Raw genomic sequence first — 26,002 nt, 5'->3', positions numbered from 1 at the left:
ACTGGACTGGACTCATAACTCAGACGCCCTCTACAGGAAAGGGCAGAGCAGGCTGTACCTGCTTCGGAGACTCAGGTCGTTTGGAGTGGAGGGCCCACTCCTGAAGACCTTCTATGACTCTGTGGTGGCCTCAGCCATCTTTTATGGTGTGGTCTGCTGGGGGGGCAGCATCTCTGCTGGGGACAGGAAGAGACTGAACAGGCTGATCCGAAGGGCCAGCTCTGTTCTAGGATGCCCTCTGGACCCAGTGGAGGTGGTGAGTGACAGGAGAATGGTGGCTAAGCTGTCATCCCTGTTGGACAACATCTCCCACCCCATGCATGAGACTGTGAAGGCACTGAGCAGCTCCTTCAGTGGGAGACTGCGGCACCCACGGTGTGGGACGGAGAGATTTCGCAGGTCTTTCCTCCCCACTGCTGTCAGACTCTACAATAAAGACTTTTGCAGCTGATCAAACACACAAACCCACACATGTGCAATAAGACTGCTATACGTGCAATTCTTCTTCTGACGAAGTTGTGTTTGTATTTTCCTACTCAGTTGTATATAGTATTTGTATTTCTATTTTATTCTATTGTATATATTATTCTATTCTATTTTATTCTATTGTATATATTATTCTATTCTATTTTATTCTATTGTATATAGTATTTTATTTTATTTTATTGTATTTTATTGCATTCCAGTGTTTTCTAATTTCTGCTACATAACTTTGCACTTTTGCTGTAACAAAACAAATTTCCCACCTGTGGGACTAATAAAGGCCATCTTATCTTATCTTATCTTATAATCAAAATAAAATATTTATTGTTCTGTCACAAGTGCAGTCTCTAATTTAAACAACACGTTTGTTTTCCATTCCAACACATGAGCTGGAATGTTGTATTATTTTAAGGATGCTTGTTTCTAGTCCAGGCATCACTGCCTGAATGACTGTCATGGATCGAGGTGATCCAAATGTAGGTGCAGAAGAAAGTCTTTAACTTCCCTTAAGTACAGTGGCAGTGGATGTGGGTTGGAGATGCAATGAGCTTGAACTTGCAGGCGACCATCTTCACTGACCACACCATCTGTGACGGAGGACTCATCTCTCCTGGTGTCCTGCAAGCAAACAATCATATTTTAACTTAATTGCTTTCTTAAAACATTTTTTTCTGCTTCTGGTATAAAACAGACTCCAATTTAGACAATCTCAGGCTCCCTTCCCACCGGAGAGGGGACATTCAATGTCCCAATTGTCAGTCTGGATAGCCGAGACCATCACCCAACATACAATAATGTCATCAAAGCATCATTTTAAAAAAGGGCTATGCAAACATAGCCAATAACTTTCATTCTAATGGTGTGCAAAATGATTTGGGGCACAAAACAAATTTTGCTGTTAGAAAACTTGCAGACTTCACTATATGCAGTGTAAACCCTCTAAACTAAGTTTGGGGGATGTGATCTTTCAAGAAATGCAGACCAAACTGTTGTTGTTTGTTTACTTACACAGCATGTCTTGTAGAATTAACTGTGGTCACCAGCAACAGCATAGTGCAGTCATATCTCAAGTCTAATAACAGAAGACAGGAAAAGATCAGTAAAGAAACAACTTCCCCAAACCAAAGCACAAACAAAACAATAAGTAAAACAGGCTGATCTAAAGTATGATTAAAGTTCAGCCTGATTAATATAAATGTAACTGACAGTTGCTAATATATTGGAAAACCAAAACACTTACCACTGAGTTGATGTCTTTCTGTCCAACAACAGGAGTGCTGGTCCTGAGCCTCAAAGACAGTAAGAAGCAAGCAGAGGGAGAAAAAACAGAACATTGATATGATCCTTAATGACTGTGCAATCATCGTAACATAGAGTTTGCTTATGTTGTTAAATAAAGGCTAGATTTGACATTAATAGATGCCACACATGTTCAAAAGCTGCCAAAGAGCATGAACAACAAATGGACGTCTCTGAAAACATTGGAGCATTTATGCAAATATGTGATGTCTTGATAAATCGAGCAGATATTTGAAATTTACACAGCTACATTCTCGCCTGAAAATATCTTAAAAGTTTATTTTGTGACCCAGAAAAAGTAATAAGCTTTTTAGCCGCGCTCCTCTGACAAACATAGCCGACAAATGCGATCCTCCTTTTCCCCAGACTACCCTTTCTGGGTCACAAAATAACCTTTTAAGATATTTTCAGGCTAGAATGTAGCTATGTAATGCTCAAATATCTACTTAATTTATCAAAATATCACATATTTGCAAAAGTGCTTCCACGTTTTCGGAGAGCTCTGTTATCCACCCCCCACCCCTACATACCCCACCCCTAACGGCTGCACCTCCCGAAGAATTTTATCTGGGCTCTTTTCTCACTTATTTATTTCAAACAATCAACAGAAAATTTCACCGACATAGTTTTATGTAAGGTTTTTAAGGCTGTGGTGTTAATTTTTAAGTAAGATGAGCCCAGCGGCAGCAGCAACGCTAGGCTAACACTAACTAGCTAGCAAGATTATAAACCTGGTGCTAAACTAAGAGAAGCCACAAAATCAGTTTGAATAAGAGTAAACATTTACTCACCAAGTCAGTAAAGATCCACAGCAATGACAACAATAATATCTCCAGGTTTGCTCAATATATCCCATAACAAATGCTGGGCGCCATGAACATGCGGACTGATCCGGGAGGGAGGAGGACGGTAGTCACGTGGCATTTTCAAAACACATCTTTCATCCTTCCGCACTGAGAAGCAAAACTTCCAGCTTACTTAGTTTTTCTAAGTTAAGACAACTCAAATAAATGGAGTTTATCAGCGTTTTTGCATAAAAAGTACTGGTAACTTATTTAAATCGAGTTCTAATAACAAATTGATAAAAAATGAGTTCAGCCTATTTAATATTTTTAATTAAACACAATATTACATTTTACAGTGTAGAGCAAAAATATCAAGAGTGCATTTCATCATTTGCTTAGTAGGTTGTGCTATTGCTTTTTGGTTGCTCTAATGTCGCCTGGATTCAGGGGGAACATCATGAAAAGGAACAAAAATTCTTGTTAGTCCTCACATACTGTTGGACAAACTTTCTAAACAGTTTAGAATAGATTAGAATAAATACAGTAAGAGTATTAAAAACATTTCCATATGCCTATATTTGGTTTTAGTTACAATGAATCTGAATGAATTTGATGTGGTTCCTCTGACTCAGTTTGTAGTGTTACAGTTATAATAGAACCCAAGTTAAGATAAGATAATATGTCTACTGTTGATACTTTATTACCTTAATAACTGAATGAATGAGCAGAAGATTGAAACCAAGAACATTCAACAATCTAAAAGTAGAGACTCAAATGCTTGAAAGCTTTGGCATCTAAAGCCTCTCAAACATATGTGTGCCCTATACAAAGACACATAGTCGAACCTTTTTGAACATTTATCCAACACTTAGAAAGGGTACAGTAGATATTGTCATTCATCATGTCCTTTTGTTAATCCACTGAAAAAGGAAGAATTAGGCAGGGAAATCTTTTTAAAGGCTTCTTTTAGGTCTTGGGACATAATGGAAGATTGATTATATGTCCTTCTGGGTTTGTTAGTAGCGCAGAACTACTTTTACTCTTTGAATCCCACTTTATTGGTTATTAATCAAAATCTCAAAGAGATAGTTAAATCCAGTTTATTAAACTAATTTATCTTTTTGAGCTGAAGCGCAGCTGCGGAGAACTCAGGCAATGTGGTGCATTTAATATTCAATTTTTATACAGGATAAAGACTATACTAACACATAGTAGTTGTGTCAAAATTCATGGGCTGCATCCTCCTGAGGACCCGGCCTTCGCAGTCTACGTGGGCCAGGTCCTCAGAAGGTCGGGTAGGCCGGAAGTAAACGGCGTGAAATTGGACGGTCTAGCCTTCAGATTTGCGTCACTGCTGTCTCAGTGGAGTTTAATGAACTCAGCTGTCTGCTCCTTGCTATCTACAATATAACAGGACACAGGTTTAAATTCTCGACCATCTCACACTTCTGTTTAATCAATTTTCTGTTTTGACATTTACTCAGCTGTGTGAAAACCACCCGGGGGATTAACAAAGTTTTATCTAATCTTTTAACTTTAATCTCAGCCAAAAACGATTTACTCACAACCAAATAAAAAACTGAAAAAAGCCAAATAATAACATTTTTAGGTTGTCTAAGTGACTTGTATATTACGTTTAACCTGAGTAGCAAAAGACCGCGGTGATCTGAAAATGTAGGATGTGCTGGGAGTTGTGCCGTTCTCGGCGGCTTCAGTGACCCTCGAGCTCCCGGCTCGCTATCAAGCTGGTGGTAACAGACGTCTCCGAAAACATGGAAGCACTTTTGAAATATGTGATGTCTTGATAAACCAAGCAGATATTTGAAGTTTACACACCCACATTCTCAACTGAAAATATGTTGAAAAAATTCTTTTGTTACCCAGAAAGATTAATAAGAGTAATATTAAACACTAAGTAGCGGTTGCCATTGTTGAAAACTGGAATTGGCTGAGCTGCGCTATGAATTATGGGATATGGTGGGCCACGAAAAACACACGGCATTTGTCAGCTGCATTTGGAGGAGTCTACAAATTTGGACAGCCTTTGTCGCGTTGCTGTGACATAATTGGTCTACAAATGCCTCCTCAGGAGGATGCAGCCCATGAATTAGGACACCCCCATGAGTGAGAAAGGTGACTGGAAAGGAAAAACTCAATGCATCATGGGAATCCCCAGCAGCCTACGTCTATTGCAGCATAACTAAGGGAGGATTCAGGGTCACCTGGTCCAGCCCTAACTATATGCTTTAGCAAAAAGGAAAGTTTTAAGCCTAATCTTGAAAGTAGAGATAGTGTCTGTCTCCCGAATCCAAACTGGAAGTTGGTTCCACAGAAGAGGAGCCTGAAAACTGAAGGCTCTGCCTCCCATTCTACTTTTAAATACTCTAGGAACAACAAGTAGGCCTGCAGAGCGAGAGCGAAGTGCTCTAATAGGGTGATATGGTACTACAAGGTCATTAAGATAAGATGGGGCCTGATTATTTAAGACCTTGTATGTGAGGAGCAGGATTTTGAATTCAATTCTGGATTTAACAGGAAGCCAATGAAGGGAAGCCAAAACAGGAGAAATATGCTCTCTCTTTCTAGTCCCTGTCAGTACTCTTGCTGCAGCATTTTGGATTAACTGAAGACTTTTCAGTGAGTTTTTAGGACATCCTGATAATAATGAGTTACAGCAGTCCAGCCTGGAAGTAATGAATGCATGAACTAGTTTTTCAGCGTCAATTAGCATAAAATTATTTGAACATTACCTAATAAGACTGATTCAAGACAGACAATTAGTTATGTTAAACTTTTCTAGCAGTCCTTCACAAACAGGGAACAGTCTGTCTATTCTCTCCATCTGTCAGCTGCTGCTGGCTCTTCCTCCTCCTCTTCCTCACACACTGCTGAGTTTGTCCTGGTGGATCATCAGGGGTGCAAAGCCTCACAGATGATGTGCAGCAGTGGGTCCCTCAGTCTGTCCTCACTCTGGACACTTGCAGTTGTCACACATGGAAATCAAATGTGTGATAAGCTGCAGGATTAAAACACAAGTGTAACTTATAAATACATGTTCATACTTTTATTCCACAATCAGAGAGAAAGAAACAGAGAGAGAGTGCAGGACAGACAGACAGGTGACAGTCTCAGGTGTATACACTGCTACAAAACAGCACAAGAGAAGGAGGATTTAGTGTTTGTGTTATTACGAGTGCTAAACAAGAAGAGTTCCCAGATGGTACAGTGGACACATGTGTGACTCCTGTGATTAAAGCATCTTTCTTTCAGCTTAACGAGTGAACCGTCAGCTCGTTCAAACACGCGTTAAAGTCCGTTTGGCTCGACACCACCGAACAGAGGCGGCAATATAACATAGCTAACATTAACAGTGCAGTGGATCCTGCTTGTGCCGTCATATTCAGGACTGCAAACCGAGCAGCATCACTGACTTTCAGCTTGTTGTGTTTGTGGATATATGACTGAGGATATATATATATATATATATATACACACACACAGAGATGAACAAAGATCGTCTCCACACCATGATAATAAAGGAGATGTAATCATTATTCGTGCTGGACTAATGCGTTTGCAGGTTTATACCAACAAACCAATATAGTTTTCCACAACAAAATCAAACACAGACAAGTGTTGAAGGATGCGTTCTGAATCTGTGTCCAAGCAGGAGAAAGTCGGTGGGTGAGAGTGGGCAGATGGTTACTGAACTGTTTTAGGTACTGCAGCTGATTTCCTGACAGGAACAAGGAGACGAGGCCTGAGCTCTACAACCTCAATGATGGGTGACGACCTGGTGATGATGATGGTGGAGGACGGGCTTGAACAGGTGTGACTGCTGCATCAATACACACAAAAGGTCTGTGAGAGTTTTTAAAGATTACTTCAGTGTCAGAGCGATCAACGATAGTTATCAGTACAGGCAGTGGTATGTTTAATTGTCAAAAATGAAAAGAATCATATTCATGTGAGCCACAGTTATTAAAACAGAGCTGTATGTGTCTGTATTTCGTTAATGTTTACCTGAGAAAAATGAACACGGCCTGACATTAACGACCACCAGAGGCTGCTGAAATATTTTCAAATTTAGGTTTCTGTGTTAAAATCCTGCTGACCTATGAGGTCACATGGATTCATGTGAGTATGAGTAAAGTGTTTCTGTCACAGGTGTATGTGTCCAGGTGTACCTCTGCTGTCATAGCCCTGCCCTGCACCTGCACCACCTAACTAACAAGGAAGTCATATTTAGATATTAGAATGTAACTTCCTCTTTCTGTTTGTTGGACAGTCCACGGTGTTTCCTATTGGCACAATAAAATGTAAAAAAAAGTCTTTGTATGACTCATATCTATACTGAGGCAGGCACACACATCTTTGTTGGATTTTATATGAACAGTCACATCAAATTTATTCCAGATTTTTGCCTTTGCTTCAATTAAGATGCATCTTTACATCTATGATACTGCTCTTGTTCAAATAGTTTATCGACATATTAAAGATGTAGCTCAGTAATTATGAACAAAATAAAGTGGATTTCAACATCTGCAGTTTGTGAAATATAAAAGGTGCCATATTAAAAACAATTGCATATCCAGAGGAGATATTTTTTGACAACGAATGAGTGATGTTTTAAACATTGTTAAATTAATGACAGACATTTATGGAGCTCTACAAACTCAACGATGGATGACAACCTGATGATGGGTGAATTTGGAGGGCGAGCTTGAAGACGTGTGACTGCTGTGTCAGTACACACAAAAGTCTTTGATAGATTTATAAGATCATGTCATATCCTCAAAAATCAACAGACTCATATTCATGTTTCTGTCACAGAGTGGAGACCTGTCCATGTGCACCTCTGCTGTCATATTTGGATATTAGAATGAAACTTCCTCTTTTTGCTTGTTGGACAGTCCAGTGTTTCTTATTTCTTCTTTCCATAGCAAAATGTAAATGAGTCTGTATATAACTCATTTGAGTCAGGGGTAAAAACTATTTGTTCATATTCAAATACTGAGTACATAGAGAGTGTGTGTTAGTACAGATGGTTATTTACTGCAGAGCTGTCTGCATGAACACCAGAGAAGAACCAGATGTAAGTTTCAAACCTGCAGGCTCATTTCATGTCTGTGTACAGAGGTGCTGTGTGGACCACATTTGAACTATTGCTTTGTCTTCATGGACAATTTTAAACAGATGATCATTTATTAAGAATAATCATAAGTTTCTTACAGCAGTGTGTGATGAACTAGATATCTGTGTTTAATATAAAGTGCTGCGTGTCCATCAAACAGTGAAGAGCTGCTGGATTCATTGTTTCCTCCAAATGAAAGAAAAATCATTTTCATGTGATGCAGAACTGAAATGTTTCCTTTTGTTCTTCCAGTAAAACTGGACCAAACATCCAGAGACTTTAAGTCCAGCTGATTTCATGTTTTCTCTGATTTTATGGCAGATAAACTGATTCTGATCAGGGAAAACAAAACCTGGGAGGAAGCCTTGAATTACTGCAGACAGAAACACCATGACCTGGTTTTAATCAGCAACCCAGAGGAGCAGCGATGGGTCCAGGAAAGAGCCAAAAACGCCTCGACTCCTTTCGTGTGGCTGAGACTGAGCCACTCCTGCGCTGCACGTTTGTGGCTTTGGGTCACTGATTATGTAGTGTGCTATGAGAGGTGGGCTTCAGGGGGAAGGACTGAAGACTGTGACATGTCTGCAGCCATGACCACAGGAGGGCAGCACAAGTGTGTCAGTCAGAGGGAATGAGGCATTTAATTTTATTTGTATAAAACACTGAGGTTTAAACCTAAAGTCACTTCTTAGCTGGACATGTAGATGTTCTGAGGTGAACTCTGTGTTTCTGCTCAGTGTTTACAGTCTCTGGGTTTGAAATGGGAGAAAAATGACCAACAGATTATTACCTGCAGGTTTGATATTTGCAGAGAGCAGTCTGTGTTTCATTTCCTCTCCTTTACCAGAGTCAGGAACATCTTGGTTTCTTCCTTCATTGTTGCTGGATTGGTTCATTATTAAACTTTAGCAAGATATTTGTTTTGGTTTAGTTCAGATATGGTGATGGTTTGAATATTTCTGCTTCATGTGTGTCACTAAAAGCAGGGAAAACCATGTTTGTGTCATGATTCCATATGAGCTCTATAATCTGATCATGTGTGTTCATGAAGACAAATAAACCAGTGTGTAAATGCAATAATGTGCATGATTTATACACCTTCATTTAACCAAGTCTGTCACTGTTACAGCCTTTTCAAGAACAAATGCAAACAGCACCACTTAATGATAAAACCAGTTAACATCAAACTAACATGTAGCTCCATGACATTTCCACAAATGAAGATATGCAGGAACTGGCAATGAGTCTTTCACATCACTGAAGGAATTTTTGGTCATGTCTACTTTGCAGAATAGTTTGAATTCAGCCACATTGGAGATTTTTCAAGTTCATCCCAATCTGATTTAAACCTTCCTACAAACCGGAAGGTTGATGGTTTGACCCCAGTCTGCTTCAATCAGTCCTGTGGCAAGATACTAACCCTAGGTGCACCCCGATGCATCCGCTGAAGTGTGTTTGTTAGATGGCACTAAATAAAATCTTTGAAATGTGCTCATGTGATTGGTTGAATGAACAACTTGTATAAAGTGCTTTGAGTGCTCAGAGTAGAAAAATGCTATATAAGAACCAGTTCGTTCATTTTATTTGAGCCATTCAGAGTTGGACTTGCTGGTCTCTCTGAGTAACCTGAGTGCTCTTGAGTTTCAGAACATAAACTGATGTTTCTCCTTCAGGATTTCTAAGAGCAGAATTCATGTCGTCCTGAAGCAGCAGAGCAGCCCAGACCATCATATCACATGTGACTGCTGCTGTGATGTTCTGTTCATGAAATGCTGTTACGTTTATGTCAGACTTAATGGGACTCAAACCTTAGTTTGTTCAGCTTTTGTCTCGTCAATCCAGAGTTTCTGATGAGGATCATCGAGATGTTTTTGGCAGATGTGAGATGAGCCAAAAACATCTTTGTTGTTTTTGCTGAGCAGTGGTTTTCTCCTTTTCTCCACTCAAAGATAAATTCAAATTGTTCAACTTTCAAAAATTGGTTTTATGGCAGAATTTCTGGGGCAACCTCATTTCACTATAATTTCCCAGTCAAATCAAATCAAATCTGGAGGTCCTTCCGCCCTGCAGCTGTCAGACTGTACAGAAAATGTAAGTTGGCTAGAACAGGGGTGATGGAATCAAACCTTCTAGTGCCAGTTAAGAGATGTGCTGCGGCATTTTGGACCAACTGCAATTGCTGAAGGAGGGAAGACTGGACGCCCAAGTAAAGAGAATTACAATAATTTGGTCTTGAAGTGATGAATGCATGAATGGGTTTCTCTAGATCTTTGCATGGTATATAAGGTTTAGCCTTAGAAATTTGGTTTAGTTGGTGGAAGCTGTTTTTTACCACAGTAGACACTTGTTTATCTAGTTTGAACGAACTATCCATGAAAACTCAGAGATTCCTAACAGCATCAGTGAGGTGAATAGCAACAGGCCAAAGAGTACCAGTTAGTTGTCCCAGAGGCATATTTCTATCAAAAACAATAATTTCTATCTTCTTTTCATTTAGAGTGAGAGAGTTACATGATAACCAGTCTTTGACATCCCTCAAACAATCAAATAGAGGATGTAGTGAAGATGAAACATCCCCAGTCAAGTGGAGGTAGATTTGAATATCATCAGCATAGCAATGAAAAGAGACATTATGTTTTTCAAAAATGGAGCCCAAGGGCAATATGTACGGGCAGAACAACACAGGACCCAGCACCGAGCCCTGGGGCACACCACAGCGAAAAGGGGCAGAAGAAGAGGAATATTTTCCTATCATGACAGAGAATGAGCTCTCAGAAAAATATGAATTAAACCATGAGAGAACGTTTCCTTTAAGACCTGTGTGGAATTACAGGGATTATTTTACATAACCATCATCTTATCATTGCATTAATTATCATTTCATCAAAGTGTTTATTGAAGTTGCTGGCATTATGTTATAATTTATATTATAGGGGTTATCATAATCAAATATTAACATGTTTATTACAGGTGCAGTTATAACTACTTTAAAATGATTGAGTTAAATATATATATATCATAACTCATATGCTGAGTATATTGGTATAGTAAAATAGTAGCTGAGCAAAGGCCTGAATGTATTCAGCTTCTTGTGGCATTTGAGTTTGCTTAGTTACAGGTGACGGAAGGATGTCCAGTCCATGGTGACCTTAAAGGCCTTAGATCATCACCATATTCTTAAGAGTATGCCACAAGGAGGAACCTCTATGTTGCAGTTAATTCTTAAAATACATGAATGTTCTGTACATGCAAATTATGTGCTTGTAAACGCAAGAAGGGGCGTTACAATACCCTGATGTTATAAAAGCAATCTAGAGTGTATTTTGGGCAGAGATGTACAACTGCTTTGCAGTTTGCACCTCTCCACGCTGCGTGCATTCATTAAAATCAATTGTTTGAACGGCCTTTTCTGGACCATCATTGTTTTACTCTCGTCCTCAATTTCGGACCCGTAACACCTGCTACTTGTTCTAACCTTGCCAAAAGAATATCATGGTCAACCGTGTCAAAGGCTGAAGTCAGATCTAATAGAACTAAGACCGCAGAGCGCCCAGAGTCAGCGATTAGAACGAGGTCATTGAAAATTCTTAGTAGGGCAGTTTCGGTACTGTGACGGGTTTGAATCCAGACTGGAATTTTTCACTTATACCGTTTATCTCTAAATGGGTCTGTAATTGCTGAAACACTATTTTCTCTAAAATGTTTGACATGAAGGGGAGTTTAGAAATCAGCCTTTAATTTGCTAGTGTTATGATCAAGGCTGCTTTTCTTGATAACAGGTTGCACGACTGCATGTTTAACCTCCTAAGACCCGAACTCTTCCACGACATGCATTTTCAATTTCGCTTTGATATTTGGGGATATTGGGGCCCGATGAATGTAAAAACAAAGAATTACCAGATTTTTTTTTAACCTTATTTTTGTTTGTAAGAAAAAAAATTGCCAGATAACTGTGATGAGTTCATTAAAAAATAAGATACAGGACCCGATTGTATTCAATGCATCCTTAATGATACGAGAATAATGTCATGCAAAGAATTTGAGCTTCGCAGGTTATTAATTATTTCCTTTAAAGTTGAGAATGACACAGGTTCAAACTGTTGAAAAACCGTTGAACATTCAGAAACTGGGGCTTGATTTACTGCAGGAGAATGTGGGGCCCTTAACACTGAGATTTTATCTATAAAATGACTTTGAAATTTTTCGCAGAGAGCCGGGTTGGCCTCCCTTGAAACATCAGAGGAAGGATTAAAAACTGAGTTAAAGATTTTAAACAGAACTCAAGGATTGTGACTATTAGTTGCAATGATGCAACTAATAGAAGAAGTTTTAAAAAGGAAGTTTTTGCTATTTTGGCAGCCTGCCATAAACCAGAGACTTTTCTCATGGGATGTACCACTTTCAGATGGGTGATATAAAACAGTCCAACTGATAATAGGTTTAATTTCATAAATCAATGACTTTTCAATATCTTTGATGTTGCCTGGTCAAATGTACGTATGTAACCTTCTGGTTTTTGCTTTTTTGTTGTGTATCTCTTTGGGCTGTGGCTGTACTTCAGACTACAGCTTATTTCAAACATGCTTTTCCATAATAAATACCAACAGAACAATGTGCAATCAACTTTTACTTTGACTCCTCAATGCACATGGCACAAAAACCACAATACCATAAACACTGTCTCTGTAAACAGCAACCAAGGTTACTGTAAAAATAATTTAAATGTTGGACATAAAATTACAAAGTGAGGCACGTAACCATAATGTTATTACATATATATTAAACACAATTGTGTGTAAAATCACCAAAATAATATTGCATCATACATTTATATTATGAACTACGCAATTTAAACGTGGCCAAAAAAATAAATACACGTGCCATAAACAGGTTGTCAGTTATTAGAGAACAACTGTCAGGCTTCATCAGTATTTTAACATTGATTTAACACTTAGATTTCAGTCTTGAACCTTAATGAAGATTTGGATGAAAAATCAACATGAATTCAATTTCAGCTTTTCCCAAAAGTCCCTCGGATTTTTAAAGTTATCTCAGGGTTCAGTAGTTTGTAGTTTAGAGACAGAGCAGGACTGGAGCTGATTCAGCCTCTCAGAGACTGATGATGGTCCATCTAAGCTCACAGCAGAAGGATGAGGCCATCACAGCTGCTCCACCCTTCACAGGAGGAACCCCGACTCCTCCTGGACTAAAGGTTTGAGCAGATCACCTCTGCAGTTCTTCATCTGTCCACCAGGTGTCCTCAGTGCACCTACATTCGCAGATCACCTGACCATCTGAGTCACGTGACCACCTGCTCCGTTTTTTTTTTTTTTTTTTTCTTTCTTTTCCATCCATGTGATCTTCATCGGGCTCTGATCAAAATGAGTTTTATTATAATGTCATTATTAATTTCTGTTTTCTATGTGTGTGTGTTTGTGGGCCTGGTGCCTCTGCCTGCCTTGACACTGATGACATCATGTAGTCCCTGTTCTGTGATTGGCTGATGTTTGTGTACGAGCTCGCAGACCTTCAGAGAGAGTCACAGAGCTCCTGCTGATGACGATAAAGATGAAGGTGTGGGTGCTGCTCCTCGTCCTCTCTTCGGTCCTCTGTGTCTCTGCTGATGGTGAGTCTCTAAATCACTCATTAACTCTGTTTTAATGAACTTATTAAAAATACTAGTAAGCAAATGAACTCTGTCAGAAGTCCGAAACAGAAGAGAGGAGTAAGCTCACACATTTATCACGTGATCGTTAAACTTCACCAGCTGATTACTGGGACACTGTTTGTCTAAATATGAGCTTTTCCACAACACAAACACTCTTCCCCAGTCTGACAAAAAAGAAAAATCAGAAAAACACAAATGTAAAACACACATTTTTAACAACATACGTGTTGTTTGACTAATAGTTAAAAAAAAAAGAGATTTTAATGAACTCTATATTTGAGGATTGAAACATCAGGCTGATGGTTCCTGTGTCACTCACATTTGCTGACAGTCAGGACTGAATAACAGACACTGAATAAGCTCTCTGTTCTCCTCAGGTCTCCACGAGACAAACTCCATCAGCGGCTGTTCAGACACTGATGGAGAGGATGCGCTGATCCTGGATGATGAGGTGGTCTGGTACGCAGACTTCAACAAACACACAGGTGTTGATTCTCTGCCAGCCTTTGCAGATCATCCACACTGGCAGGAAGGAATGTATGAAGAAGCTGTGGCTAATCAACAGATCTGCAGACAAAACCTGAAGGTGGCTCGTTCAGCTATGAAGGACTACCCCAAAGAACTCGGTAAACATAAATCATCAACCACACAGTCCACATGTAAAGAACAGAAGTACATTTCCAGCTTGGGAGTAAATACTGTAAATATTTCACTCTGTTAAAGAGATAAAAAAAAAAACAAGAGCTTTATGGCAGATAAATCGCGGAGATCCAGTTGTCACAGGCTGACAGGTTAGATCAGCTTTGCTGTCATTTTCCTGACACTCAGGTGTGCAGTATGTAGTTGGCTCACTCTAGTTTTAAATAACATATGATGCAAACAGCAGAATATTGGTGTTATCCTGAGGTTAAACCAAGCTCACAAAGTGTCAATATTCACCAGATTTAGAGATATAAACTAGAACAAAAACACACAAAGATAATCCAGGCAGAAATGTTTCCGTCACAAATTTGGTGAGTTAGCAAATGCTGGGAGATTTAGTGTTATCTTAAAAAAACAGCAACGTGTGTGAAATGATTGTTGAGAAATCTCCAAGTATTGTGAAGAAACAGAAAATATTTTCTAAATTCATGTTTCTGAGTTAACTTCAGTAATTAGTTCCTGCAATCTATTAATGTTTTTTGTTGTTTTTTAGAGAAAGATATGAACAAACCTGAGTGGCCTTGCAAGTCAGTTCCTATCAATCACTTATGTTATGACAGCCTCGTCTAGATCGTGGGACTTGTTAACCAGGGATGGTTTTAGAAGCCCAGACCACAGGCTTCAGGGGAAGATATTACTTGCTAGAGCAACCAGTTAGATCTGTTTGGACTTTAATACATTTATACTCAGATTTACACCTTTATTGTTTCACAAACAGTTAGAAAGGGAATGTTCACAGTTTAGACTTTAACTGCACATTAAAAAAATAATAATCAAATTGATTCGAATTACTTAATTAACCCACTCTGAACTAATGCTGATGCTGTTCTTAGCTTTGGGGGAGAGAGGTTTGTGGTGAGATAGGCACTTCCAGTAGTGTAGGTATGTTCCACCTCATTGCTCTGTGTTAATGGAAATAATAAGGAAGCTACGATTCCTTGATAGATCTTAAAGTTACAATTCACAGGGAGAACCTTAAAAGGCTTAAGAATCTGCAGTCCACCTGGTAAATGATGGACGCTCAGAATCCTTCTCAGAATCATAATCCAACACAGCGATGATGATGATGAGAAATACACTACATCATTGTGCTAAGATGTTGATCAGACTTATGTCTTTGATTTATCTTTGATTAAGCACAAAGATGATCTACTTACTAGCAGCTGTTTATGACAAAAGAATTTCTCTCTGCCTCGGTAAAGTTCTTCTTCTCTTGTCCTATCTTATCTTAGTTTATATTATATTATCTTATGCTATGGAAATATTATGCTTCCTATGAAATGAAATAGGGAACCTACAGTATGTATTTCCTCTTTATCACATGACATGAAAACAACAAAAGAAATCTGTTCTTGCACATTTGTGTTTTTTCCATTTTCTCTAGAAACTGGAGTTCAGCAGCAGAAGCTTCGGTTTCTTTCAGTTTTTTGTTTTCTCATTTTATTGAGTGCAGCCTGTCGCGTGGTGTTGTGAGTAAACTGTATGTGTTTGTGCACAGATGCTCCTGACAGTGTGGAAATCTACACTATAGTAAATGTGGAGATTGGAGTCCAGAACACTCTGATCTGTCATGTGACTGGTTTCTATCCTGCTCCTGTTAACGTCACCTGGAACAAGAACACAAAGAAAGTGGTTGAAGGAACCAGCATCACTGTTCCCTTATCCAACAAGGATGGTACCTTCACCCAGACGTCCAAACTGGACTTTGTTCCCAAGGGAGGAGATGTGTACACCTGCATAGTGGAACATGTGTCCTTGACCGCACCACTTACCAAAATCTATGGTGAGTATGTCAAGTTCAGTTTACTTTAAAATGTACCAACAACAGTAATCACAAGGTGAGTTATATTCTAAGGCAAAGTAGTAATATGATCTGAAATTAAAAAACAAGCAGAAAGTGTTGGTCCCAGCACAGAGACTGACTGTTTACAGATGTGAAGGCTGTTGTCTCTCTCTGTCTACACAGAGGTGGACGACGTTGAACCCATTCTGGGACCTGCAATATTTTGTGGAGTGGGTCTGACTGTCGGTGTCCTCGGCGTGGCAGCAGGAATCTACCTCTTCATCCGAGGAAGAAAGTGATGCTGATTGGTTTATGCTAATGTTTGAATACATTTTGAGGTAGACACCATCCTCCGATGAACTGATTTTTATATGATTCATTACAAATGAAACATCTGGAGGAAAACTGTGGCAGCTGGTCCGAATGATCTCAGACCCTCCTCATCCTCACTGGGACTGATTATTGATGTGAAACAGAAAGAGTTTTACATCATTAAAGATTTACTGAGGAAACTTTGATTTCAGTGTGTTTCTGAATGTTTCTGTTGTGGAACGGTTTCATGCTGTATTTGGTGAGCTGATTTTTCTTGTGTGCAGAATGAAGATGAAGCTCTTGACTTTTTGAATTAAAATAACTGAATGTTTCTTTTTGATATTAAATTCATTCTTTTTATAGAGCAGCAAAATTGAAAAAACAAATACAAATCTGGTTTAAAGAAAGGCTAAAAAAACTCAGGCCTTATCAGACTTCTATTTCCATTAATTGTTTCAAAGTTCTTGTCCAGGAACCTGAAGAAATTAAACCTGTTTACATTTTAAGAAAAGACTCAAACAGGTCACTGACTGAGTAGAACCAAATTCACATGGTGAGGTGGTTCTGAGGCAAACTTCCTCAGAACCACCTCAGAAAGGATGAATTCAACACAAGTTAACATTAAATCCCACTTTGAATAATAAACAGCGTGACAATAAACTGTGGGGATTTTTCTTTAATTTTGTATTATAAGTCCCCTCTTTGTCTCTTCTTAGCATGTTGTGATGTACTCAGCGTTAGCATTAATGCCGAGATGTATTTTAGAAAAAATGCACGACAAAACAAGCAAATTAAATTAAGATCAACAACAAAAAAGGAACAAAGTCGGCGATGTTAGCTTACAGACTAAAAGCTGAGTAGCTACCAGTGTGGATATTAATAACTCAAACATTTATTTTAATATATTGATAACATTGCACAGGCTTTAGTGTAAGATGTTCTCAGCTTCCACAACCACCAGTCAGGCTGCAAAGACTCCCTGATTCGGTCAGTCAGATAAAACTTTTGTTGATTTCACTTAGAGCTCAGAATGAAGCCTCCAGACTCCAAACCACTGGCTTCTTTCAGTCACGTTCAGGCCATGACACAGTTAATATTGTTTTTTTTAAAATCCATCAAAGTCTTGTGTAACTTCCTTCTAAAAGAAACCGCTTGCTGAGCTGTCATCTTCTCTGCTCTTCCTCCTCCGTTCTGTCTTTCTGACATCTTTGTCACATTATAATTTTTTCTCTCCTTGGAAATTAAAGCACCTTTAGCCAACAGGATGAACTGAAACTGCATAAACACTGTGTGTGTTGATATTTATTGAGCTGTTAAAAAGTTTCATTTGAAACTACATGCCATAAAAATGTTTACCCTCTCTCCACTTCTTTGGAGCAAGTTAGATGCTGAGTATTGTCTCCACAACTTTATTAATATGTGCACCATGAACACATGACTAAGATGAGAAGTGAAAGAATGTGCTGAGGGTGTAAACTGTGAGCTGCGGGACGTTCTGACTGACGCACACAAAAAGGAAAGAAAAAAGTTCTACACATTTTTATTTTTTATCTAGACTTCATAATATGTTTGAAGTCAGTTATTCCATTATTGAAAAGTTAAATAAACGATCAGATTTTGGTCTTTTTTGGTATTTCAGAGGAAGTCTGTTCAAGCATTTCCAGCTGAATAAATTAAAGCTCATTTCCTGGTTTCCTGTCACAGATTTCTTCCTGGCAGCAGGCGATGCTGCAGATCATGTGACGTGCCCTCTGGTTTTTAGCGCTGTGCTCAGTCAAACTCAGAGTTTGTCAGGAGAGCTCAACATGGATTCATCTTTTCTCTGCTTCAGCCTCTTCTTCATCATCCTCTGCAGAGCAGGTATTATACATACACTCATCAACATTCAATCAATACACTCACATGTATGTTCAAAGAGTCTGAATCCATCAGAGATGTTTTTATTGATTAAATGAACATGACATATGAGCTGGGATTAGCTTTTTGTCTTTAACCTGTGATGATCCTCCTCTTCCTCTCAGAGCTTGTTCCTTTTCTTCAGTGATTGTTTAGTTCACTTATTTATAACAGCTGACAGAGTCAAATGAGATCAAACACAAACATCATCCGGCTACTTTGTTTACCTTTTTCACTTCTTCCTCATATGTGGCTCTGATTTTTCATTAAAAAAATCTGGTAATTCTTTGTTTTTAGATTCATCGGGCCCCAATCAGCCCAAATATCAAAGATAAATTAAAAATACATGTCATGGAAGAGTTCGGGTCTTAGGAGGTTAATAATAATAATGAATACACCAATCAGCAGATCAGTCACTGAAAGTAACTGTTCTCCTTAAAGTCCAGTAAACTGTACGAACACTATTATTTGTTATGATACAATATTTGTTTCAATGTATGACTTATAATTATTATTTTGTTTTAGTGGATGACGTCCTTTATGAAATGTGTATGTGTGTAATATTTTGATACACTGATTTGCAAACTTTTACACTGGATGTTCTTCAGTGCAAACCACTGCAATACTATATTATATCATGTGTTTATACAGCACAGCTGTACCTAATCATTAGCAGTCGCCATGGGGGGTCATGTTGGAGTTTGCTGTCTAATGTTTAACATCGTTTAACATTGAGTTTTTACAATGTAAAGCACCTTAGCAGACTGCTGTTGTGAAATGGCACTATATAACTAAAAGTGACATATTGTACTTGAAGTGATGTGACAGTGATGATGTTGTGGTGCTCCAACAGTAGCTGTGTGTGACTCCTGAAAGTAGAGATGTGCGTGTTGGAGCCTGAGTGATTCTCTGATCTTTGTGTTTCAGATGGATACGAGTATTACACTTCATCCCGCTGCCTGTTTAACTCCTCTGAGCTGCGGGACATAGAGTACGTCAGATCTTACTATTACAACAGGATAGAGTATGTCAGGTTTAGCAGCAGTGTGGGGATGTTTGTTGGATACACTGAGTACGGTGTCAGGGAGGCAGACCAATGGAACAAGGATCAGGGACAGCTCGCTGTGATGAGAGCTCAGAAGGAGACGTACTGCACACCAAACATTGACCTCTGGTACCGAAGTGTTCTGACAAAATACGGTGAGTCAGTGTTTCTGTGACATCATCGGATCATCATATAAACATCATCACACTGATGTCGTCATCAACACAACTCCTGACTGGACTCTCTGCACAGTTTACAGTAACACTGCTGAAAGTTTAATGTGACACATTCATTAAAGCTACATGATCTCTGGAGTTCTGCTCCACATTAAAGATTTGGCCTATTTGACGTCACACTGGAGTGTCTGTGGTTTGTGGCGTCCTGCTTTAGTTTGTTGCGAAATTCATCAAAGTAATTTTCATTTTCATGTTCCAGTGAAACCATTTGTCAGACTTCACTGGACGAAGCCCCCTGTTGATCATCATCCTGCCATATTGGCTTGCAGCATCTACGACTTCTACCCCAAATATATCAAAGTGACCTGGTTGAGAAACGGACAGAGAGTAACCTCCAACACAACAACAACTGAAGAGCTTCCAGATGCTGATTGGTTCTACCAGACCCACTCCTATTTGGAGTACACACCCAAGTGAGTCTAGTTTGGGCCTGCAAACAGGACTTGCTGATTCTTATTTATTCTTGTAATTTTTTAATGTTTTCTGTCACCTGCTTATTTTTTCCCTGATGCTGTGGAGCTTCTTCAGTCTCATGTCTACTTTCTTCAGGATTTTGACCCCAAGGTTCACTTAAAGTTCCCATTTCTTCTGAGCCAAGTGTTTCAGCAGGAACTGTCTGAATTCAGCAGAGCAAAAAATAGGAAGTCCCCAAGATTGTTTTTAACAAAGCTATAAACATGTGATGACAATTTCTTTGTTTTCACTTAGTGAATATGAACATTTCCCTACATTACCGTTGCATGTGTTGGTGTGTCATGTAATCAGTTTCAGAGAATTCCTCAAACTGAACCTGTGATGGACTTGAGCTAAAACATCATGAACCTCCTGTTCTAAAGGACCAGTGTTAAAGACTAAGCCTTTACACCTGGATGACAGAGATAGTCGAGTGCTTGGAACACATTTCTACAAGATGTAAAATGATGAAATGAACAAATCTTAGGATTCCATAAAAAGCATTGAGTCTCCAAGTTCAAAATAATTATGCAGCCATGCCAACTAAACCTTCCTTTCGTTACTTCGGAGTGCTACAGCAGGAAATAGAATTAGGCTGGAAAACGAAAAGGAAACAAGTCTGAATTGTAGTTCTGTAGTTATGTACTTGTAGTTCTGTGTGAGAGTCAGTGATGCTGGTTTGTGTTGAAGGTCTGGAGAGAAGATCTCCTGTATGGTGGAGCACGCCAGCCTGGACCTACCTCTGGTTACTGACTGGGGTGAATACCTGTCTGTATACACACACCTGTACACCTGCCTGTGTGTCTGTCCACCTGTGTGACTCTCACCTGTGTGTCCTCAGTCCCATCCATGTCTGAATCCAAGAAATTGATGATCATTGGAGCCTTTGGGCTGATCCTGGGTCTGGTCTTTTTCCTGGCTGGAGTCATCTACACAATGATGTGCAGCAGAGGTCAGAGCAGCACTCACACCAAACTGAAGCCAGTTCATGCCAGAACACATGAGTTTGAAACCAGTGTGGATTCTAGGCCTTCTATACAGTTTCATGTACATGTTACATACATGTTTCCTCACAGCACTTTAAAGGACACGAATACTTTGGATGTTCATCAGCAGGATGATTTAAATCAGAACCAGAGCATGAAAATTAGAATGATTAAGGGTCAGAGTTCAGAATCTCTCCTCTCTCTGTGATGTCCTGTGAGATTGTAGTAACAGTGGGGCACCACAGGGCCCTGTAAGAGGACCTTTGTTTTTAAATTGGATATGTGAGGAATTTCCACACGAATCAGGCTAAAGGTCAGTTATATATAGGTGCGTCTACCGGAAAGGTGAGGAGTAGCCGTGGTGAGCGCCAGTATTACTTTACCAAAGCCAAAGTGTGAGCAGCATAAAACATTAGAGCTGTGGCATGTATCGGTTCAGCCTGAGTTGTCACTCTTTGACCTTTGACCCTTGCTCTCTGTGTTACAGATGGATATACATCTTTGGCTCACAAGTCCAATGTGAAGCAGCCAGGGGGCTGGAGCAAAGATGCTGCAGCTCTGAGCTTGTGGAGACCTCAGAAGGAGAAGTTCTTCAAACCCGACTCTGAGCTCTGCTTCACAAATGTTCTGTCTAAGTCAGGTGACTCAGTGTTTCTGTGACATCATCAGATCATCACATGAAAGCTCAGATCCTCACTGATTAATCAGTTCCTGACTGAACACACAGCACACTGTGACGGTTTCATCTTTGTGTTACAATAAACCAGAGTCTGCTGGTTAGCTTTGCCACATAGGAAAATATTAGAGAAGTCATTATGTCATTTAGCGCCAGGTGGTGAGCAACTGCTGACAGCAGCTGGCAGCAGCTTTGGGTACAGCCACCAGTGTGGGTTTAGGGTGCCAGGCGTCTCTGGATTTGGAGCATTTCTTACTGTATTATAATTGCTGTTGAGACCCGTGTTATCAGCTATACTTGTTACTATAGTTGTTTGTTTACCAGAACATTTACAAGTGCTTAATAATCATGCTTTTATTGTTGGCAGTTGGTGGATTTAACATTCATCACTCTGCTGTCCCAGACAAGGCGGTGGTGTGGGGGTTAATGTAAAGGTCTGTGTTCATCCTCAGGTCTTGTAGTGTAGTTGGGCTTCTTCTTGTTGCTACCACCTTTTGGCTCTCCTGGATTTCAGTGATATAATTATTGTCTTTGCTCATTCTCTCCATCTGTTGGAGTGTGTTTGTCACATAGCACTAAGATCTAGCACACCACTGTACTTGCAGGATGCTTTCAGTTCATACAGAACTCCATAGAGCATAATGCAAGACTTGCAGGTCTCAGTTAACTTTACTTACAGACTTTAAATGACTCATCACTCATATACGACTGTTTTTTTATTGCTGTAATTTTAATATGTTTGTCTGAAGCAGCTCTCTTTATAAATGAGACATCGTGTCTCAGTGGGACTACCTGTGTAAATAAAGCTTACATAAGATAAATTATAATTCCAGATTATGAGTGAAACATTGGAAAGCTGTGTGAGGGAGCCACACAGCGAGGGAGGGATGAAGGAAACTGTGATGGTTTAAATTGTCATTATTATGTTCCAGTGATGCCGCTGATTGGTGTTCATGCCATGGCGCCCCCTGGTGGTCATCATCCTGCCATGCTGCTCTACAGAGTCTACGACTTCTACCCCAAAAAGGTCGCTTCTGCTAAAGCGATAGCAGCAGCTGATTTGCTTGAGAAGACTTTACCAGATGAGCCAGAGCCCAGGTGAGTCCACAGCTCTGAGTGCAGGCACAAAGGATGAGGAGGCAGATAGTTTATAAAGACACACTCAGGCTGCAGGGTGGCTTTATTTATATAACTTAGATTCTATCGTAATGATGATTATTTTAAACCAGAAGATGAAACTGCCAGAAACACTGAGGGCTGCATCTCTGTGTGTAACCACACGTGTGGCTGTATGGTGAGTTCCTGTATGAACGACAGGAAACACCAGTTTACATCAGGCTCAGTGTCAGGATTGTGATGTGCATGAGTCATTCTGGGCTTTTAATTGCAACAGTTTATGTTTTTAATACAACTGCTTCTGCATATTAGCATTGGGCACATTCACAGTTTATAAAAGTGCACTGACACTTTTATAAACTGTGATAACTGTGAAAGAGAGCAGGCAGCACTAAGAGACAGAAACAGGGCTGCTGGATGAGCTACACTCACTAGTATGAGCAGAGACAGAGCGATGCCCTGTATCATCATTAGCTAAGCTCAGTATGAGTCGTCTGTGAGGAGAACTCCTGTCTCAGCTGATGTTCTTCAGTTTCTTCTTTACTTTTAATAGAAAATGTTTCTTATTCTGTGCAGCCAAAAAGTTAAAGATCATTCCTACTGTGGAGAAAAAAAACTGTTGTTTGAAAGCCTAAAAACAAATACAGGAAAGCAGGTTATTTATCTACAAATTAATGACACAAGATGAGAGCCGGGGCCCCTCAGCCCCCCACACCATATATGATTTGAATCTGATGCTACAAACACAGCAGATAAACCCCACACCTGCTCCTGCTGGTACACACCAGCGTTGGTTAAAGCAGTACAGGTTTGTACAGCTCCTGGTTCAAAGCAGTCAGACCTGTTCTAACAATGTTTCCTCTGTCTGTGCCCCAGGACTGATGCTGGTTCCCAGTAGCTGATCCTGATTGTGGACCTGGTTCTGCTTCTGTCTGTCAGCTTGAAGTAAAGCAGCAGCTGCTGGAAGCTCTGTGTTTGATCCAGACTCTTTGAGTCAGACTGAATGTGGACTGTGGTGGATCTGCTGGAGCCTCAAATGTGTTTAGAGATTTCATCGTGTGTGTGTGTGTGTGCAGAGTATTCTTAGTCTTTACACCTGTCTGACAGCAGGAGCCAACCAGGCCCAACCAGGTGAGCTTCTTCCTGATGGACCTGAGCTGGAGGAAAGCCAGGTGTGTGCTGGGAAACTGAGTCTTTTATTGCTTTGTTTGGCTGTCAGGCTGGAGGGGGCGGAGCTCTGTGGGTGTTTGTGTGTGTGGGATTCTCCAGTGTTAACAAACACACACACACATAGAGATGAACCAAGACTCTGAGGCTCACACTGTCAGCTGTTTGTTGGATTTTACTTCCTCATTCTTTTCTCAATAAATCTGTTTCCACAGTCATGTGATCGGTTTCTTCTTTTAAATCCTGTGAAATGACAGAGAGCTGATTTGGCTCTGCAGTGTGGGCGAGTTCACACACACACACACACACACACATACCTACATGTACACACAGACAGGTACACTTTGTTCACATCTATGCCTGTTTAAACGTCATATGTTAATAGGACTGTGCATATTCTTGTAACCTCAATAAAAGGCAGATACTGGGGAGCTGACAGAGAGTGAGGGGGTTCAAGAGGTAGGAACAGGTGTGGTCTCGGTCGTCTCCCTGGTGCACGAGACTACACAAAGAGCTCTGGGGTCTTGCGTCTTGCTTTGCTGCTGCAGTAGATTGTCTCTTTGTTCCAGCATCAGGTTTGTGCTTAGATAAACCTAACAAGCTGTGTGACCGGGACATGGTCTCTCTTCTCAGACTGATGAAGTTGCATCTGTGTGCATCTTAGCTGTGCATCTCCCAACTCTACGACAGACACATCATTTAACCAGTGAGCAGCATAGTGAAGGACACTTTCCACCCCTCACATGCACTGTTCTCCCTCCTTCCATCTGGCAGACGGTTTCGCAGCATCAAAACCGTAACGACCAGACAGTCGTTACACTGCAAGAGCTTCTTCTACCACAAAACGACTGACAAACACAAACACTTTTACAAACACCTCACAATACTCACCAAAAGACTCAAAAACAACAAAAACTCCCATAAACCCACTGCAAACTGGACCTGGGAAGCAGCATTTTGATATGCTGTATACTGTGTTGATGATAAAGACCTTGAATCTTGAATCTTGAATCTTGATAATGAATTCAGTTTGTTAAAACTCTGAAGCGCAGAAGGTTGCCTTGAAGCAGGTACGTCAGATCAAGGCATACCTCAGTCGTTGTAGGAGGTTCTGTGTAATACAGCCGATCAGTGATGCATCAGATCGATCACAGTAGTTAGTTTACCTGCTGCTGCTTTGACTTCTGTTTAATATAAAAACACAGTTGTAAAAAAAAACAAAGACTGGTTTTACAAACAATCCCTTTAGCCAAGTTAAATGAATCAGTATTTTAAGCTTCTTACTGCAGAGAGTAACGTGGTATAAGACACATGTCTGTGCCTCTTACAATTACCGGCTTGCAATTTTGTCTATGAACAGGGGGGGTGAATGAAGAGAGCGTGTTACGAATTTCTAACCTAAAATTTATAGCCTGGTGTAGCTGGTATAACTATGACTCAGTATATTATTTTATCTCAACTATCTGTATTTTGACGGGTTGCAGGGCTCTGAGACAGAACCTGCCACTGTGTGCATGGGAGAAGTTTGTTTTTTTGCAAAAAACTTTATGATATCGATGTATTTAAAGTTCATGCAAAGAACTTCTTTTCATAGATGTGCAGTTGCTTTGGCTCTACGTATAGCGGACAGCAGATTCTTCATGAGTGTTTTCAAAACAGCAACGTCCATATTCCATATTATTGTTGACCCCTGTACTCCTTTGTTTTACTAAATGCAAGATTTTCAGATAAAAAAAATTTTTTTTTTGTATTTCCTTGTAACAACCCCCAGGATGCCATTTATTTAGGATGACATTCTGGTAGATTCTATTTTTTATGATTTCTGCTTTTGTCCTGAGGGTATATAATACACACATTGTCACTGTGTTTTGTACTAGCAGCTGTTAAAGGAGCACACAGAGGGCTCTGCTTTTACTTTGGAAAGTCTGTTTTTATTATGTCTCAGGGTCCAGACTGTTGAACACTTTAACGTCCTGCTGATGCTTCACATCACAGTCTTTATGATGAAAAACATGTTCTCTCATTAACAGATGTCTGTGCGGTCACTTCTTATGAAAATGGACAGAATCTGGGTTCAAGCTTTCTCTTCTTCCTCTTCAATTACCAGTGATCATTCATAGGGACCATGAAAGATTTGTCTTATTGTCCCCATAAACAACATGTTTTTATAGAAATCATTGTGACACAGAGATTTATATTCTTTCACAATGACTATTAACTCAAAGTCAATCAATCAATCTATGAGCACACACTCATACACA

General features: G+C 39.8%; 2 protein-coding genes across 5 annotated transcripts in view; both read left to right on the top strand.

Moving 5' to 3' along the window:
• The window catches only part of LOC100692238 (H-2 class II histocompatibility antigen, E-S beta chain), a 488,804-nt gene that overhangs the window by 289,882 nt on the left and 172,920 nt on the right, over positions 1 to 26,002 (top strand). The window contains exons 1-8 of one of the 4 annotated variants that reach the window (XM_019357254.2): positions 17,719 to 18,026; positions 18,990 to 19,262; positions 19,543 to 19,756; positions 20,487 to 20,554; positions 20,638 to 20,748; positions 21,270 to 21,422; positions 22,391 to 22,556; positions 23,451 to 23,959. The exons of 1 other annotated variant lie outside the window; for it this stretch is intronic. In XM_019357254.2, coding sequence (XP_019212799.2) covers positions 17,732 to 18,026; positions 18,990 to 19,262; positions 19,543 to 19,756; positions 20,487 to 20,554; positions 20,638 to 20,748; positions 21,270 to 21,422; positions 22,391 to 22,556; positions 23,451 to 23,472 — 1,302 coding nt within the window. In that variant the 5' untranslated portion in view covers positions 17,719 to 17,731 and the 3' untranslated portion in view covers positions 23,473 to 23,959. Of the gene's footprint in view, positions 1 to 17,694; positions 18,027 to 18,989; positions 19,263 to 19,542; positions 19,757 to 20,486; positions 20,555 to 20,637; positions 20,749 to 21,269; positions 21,423 to 22,390; positions 22,557 to 23,450; positions 23,960 to 26,002 lie in introns of those variants that run through there. 2 more of the 4 variants (XR_003218993.1, XM_025905425.1) reach the window with 2 other exon arrangements.
• Positions 13,193 to 16,497, top strand: LOC112841757 (RLA class II histocompatibility antigen, DP alpha-1 chain). Its single transcript, XM_025905462.1, has 4 exons — positions 13,193 to 13,327; positions 13,747 to 13,995; positions 15,570 to 15,854; positions 16,038 to 16,497. The coding sequence occupies exons 1-4, from the start codon at positions 13,258 to 13,260 to the stop codon at positions 16,151 to 16,153; spliced, it is 720 nt and encodes a 239-aa protein (XP_025761247.1). The 5' UTR covers positions 13,193 to 13,257; the 3' UTR covers positions 16,154 to 16,497.

Source organism: Oreochromis niloticus, linkage group LG3, assembly GCF_001858045.2.
Source record: "Oreochromis niloticus isolate F11D_XX linkage group LG3, O_niloticus_UMD_NMBU, whole genome shotgun sequence".
Taxonomy (NCBI): Eukaryota; Metazoa; Chordata; class Actinopteri; order Cichliformes; family Cichlidae; genus Oreochromis; species Oreochromis niloticus.
Note: the sequence above shows the minus strand (reverse complement) of the source record. Positions and strands in the feature narration are given on the sequence as shown.

What these genes read in the sequence shown, in the direction of transcription:
- LOC112841757 (XM_025905462.1), top strand. Translation starts at nt 13,258, where the DNA reads ATGACGATAAAGATGAAGGTGTGGGTGCTGCTCCTCGTCCTCTCTTCG. An exon ending in CCTCTGTGTCTCTGCTGATG is followed by an intron (nt 13,328 to 13,746) that starts GTGAGTCTCTAA and finishes TGTTCTCCTCAG; the next exon opens with GTCTCCACGAGACAAACTCC. An exon ending in ACCACTTACCAAAATCTATG is followed by an intron (nt 15,855 to 16,037) that starts GTGAGTATGTCA and finishes CTGTCTACACAG; the next exon opens with AGGTGGACGACGTTGAACCC.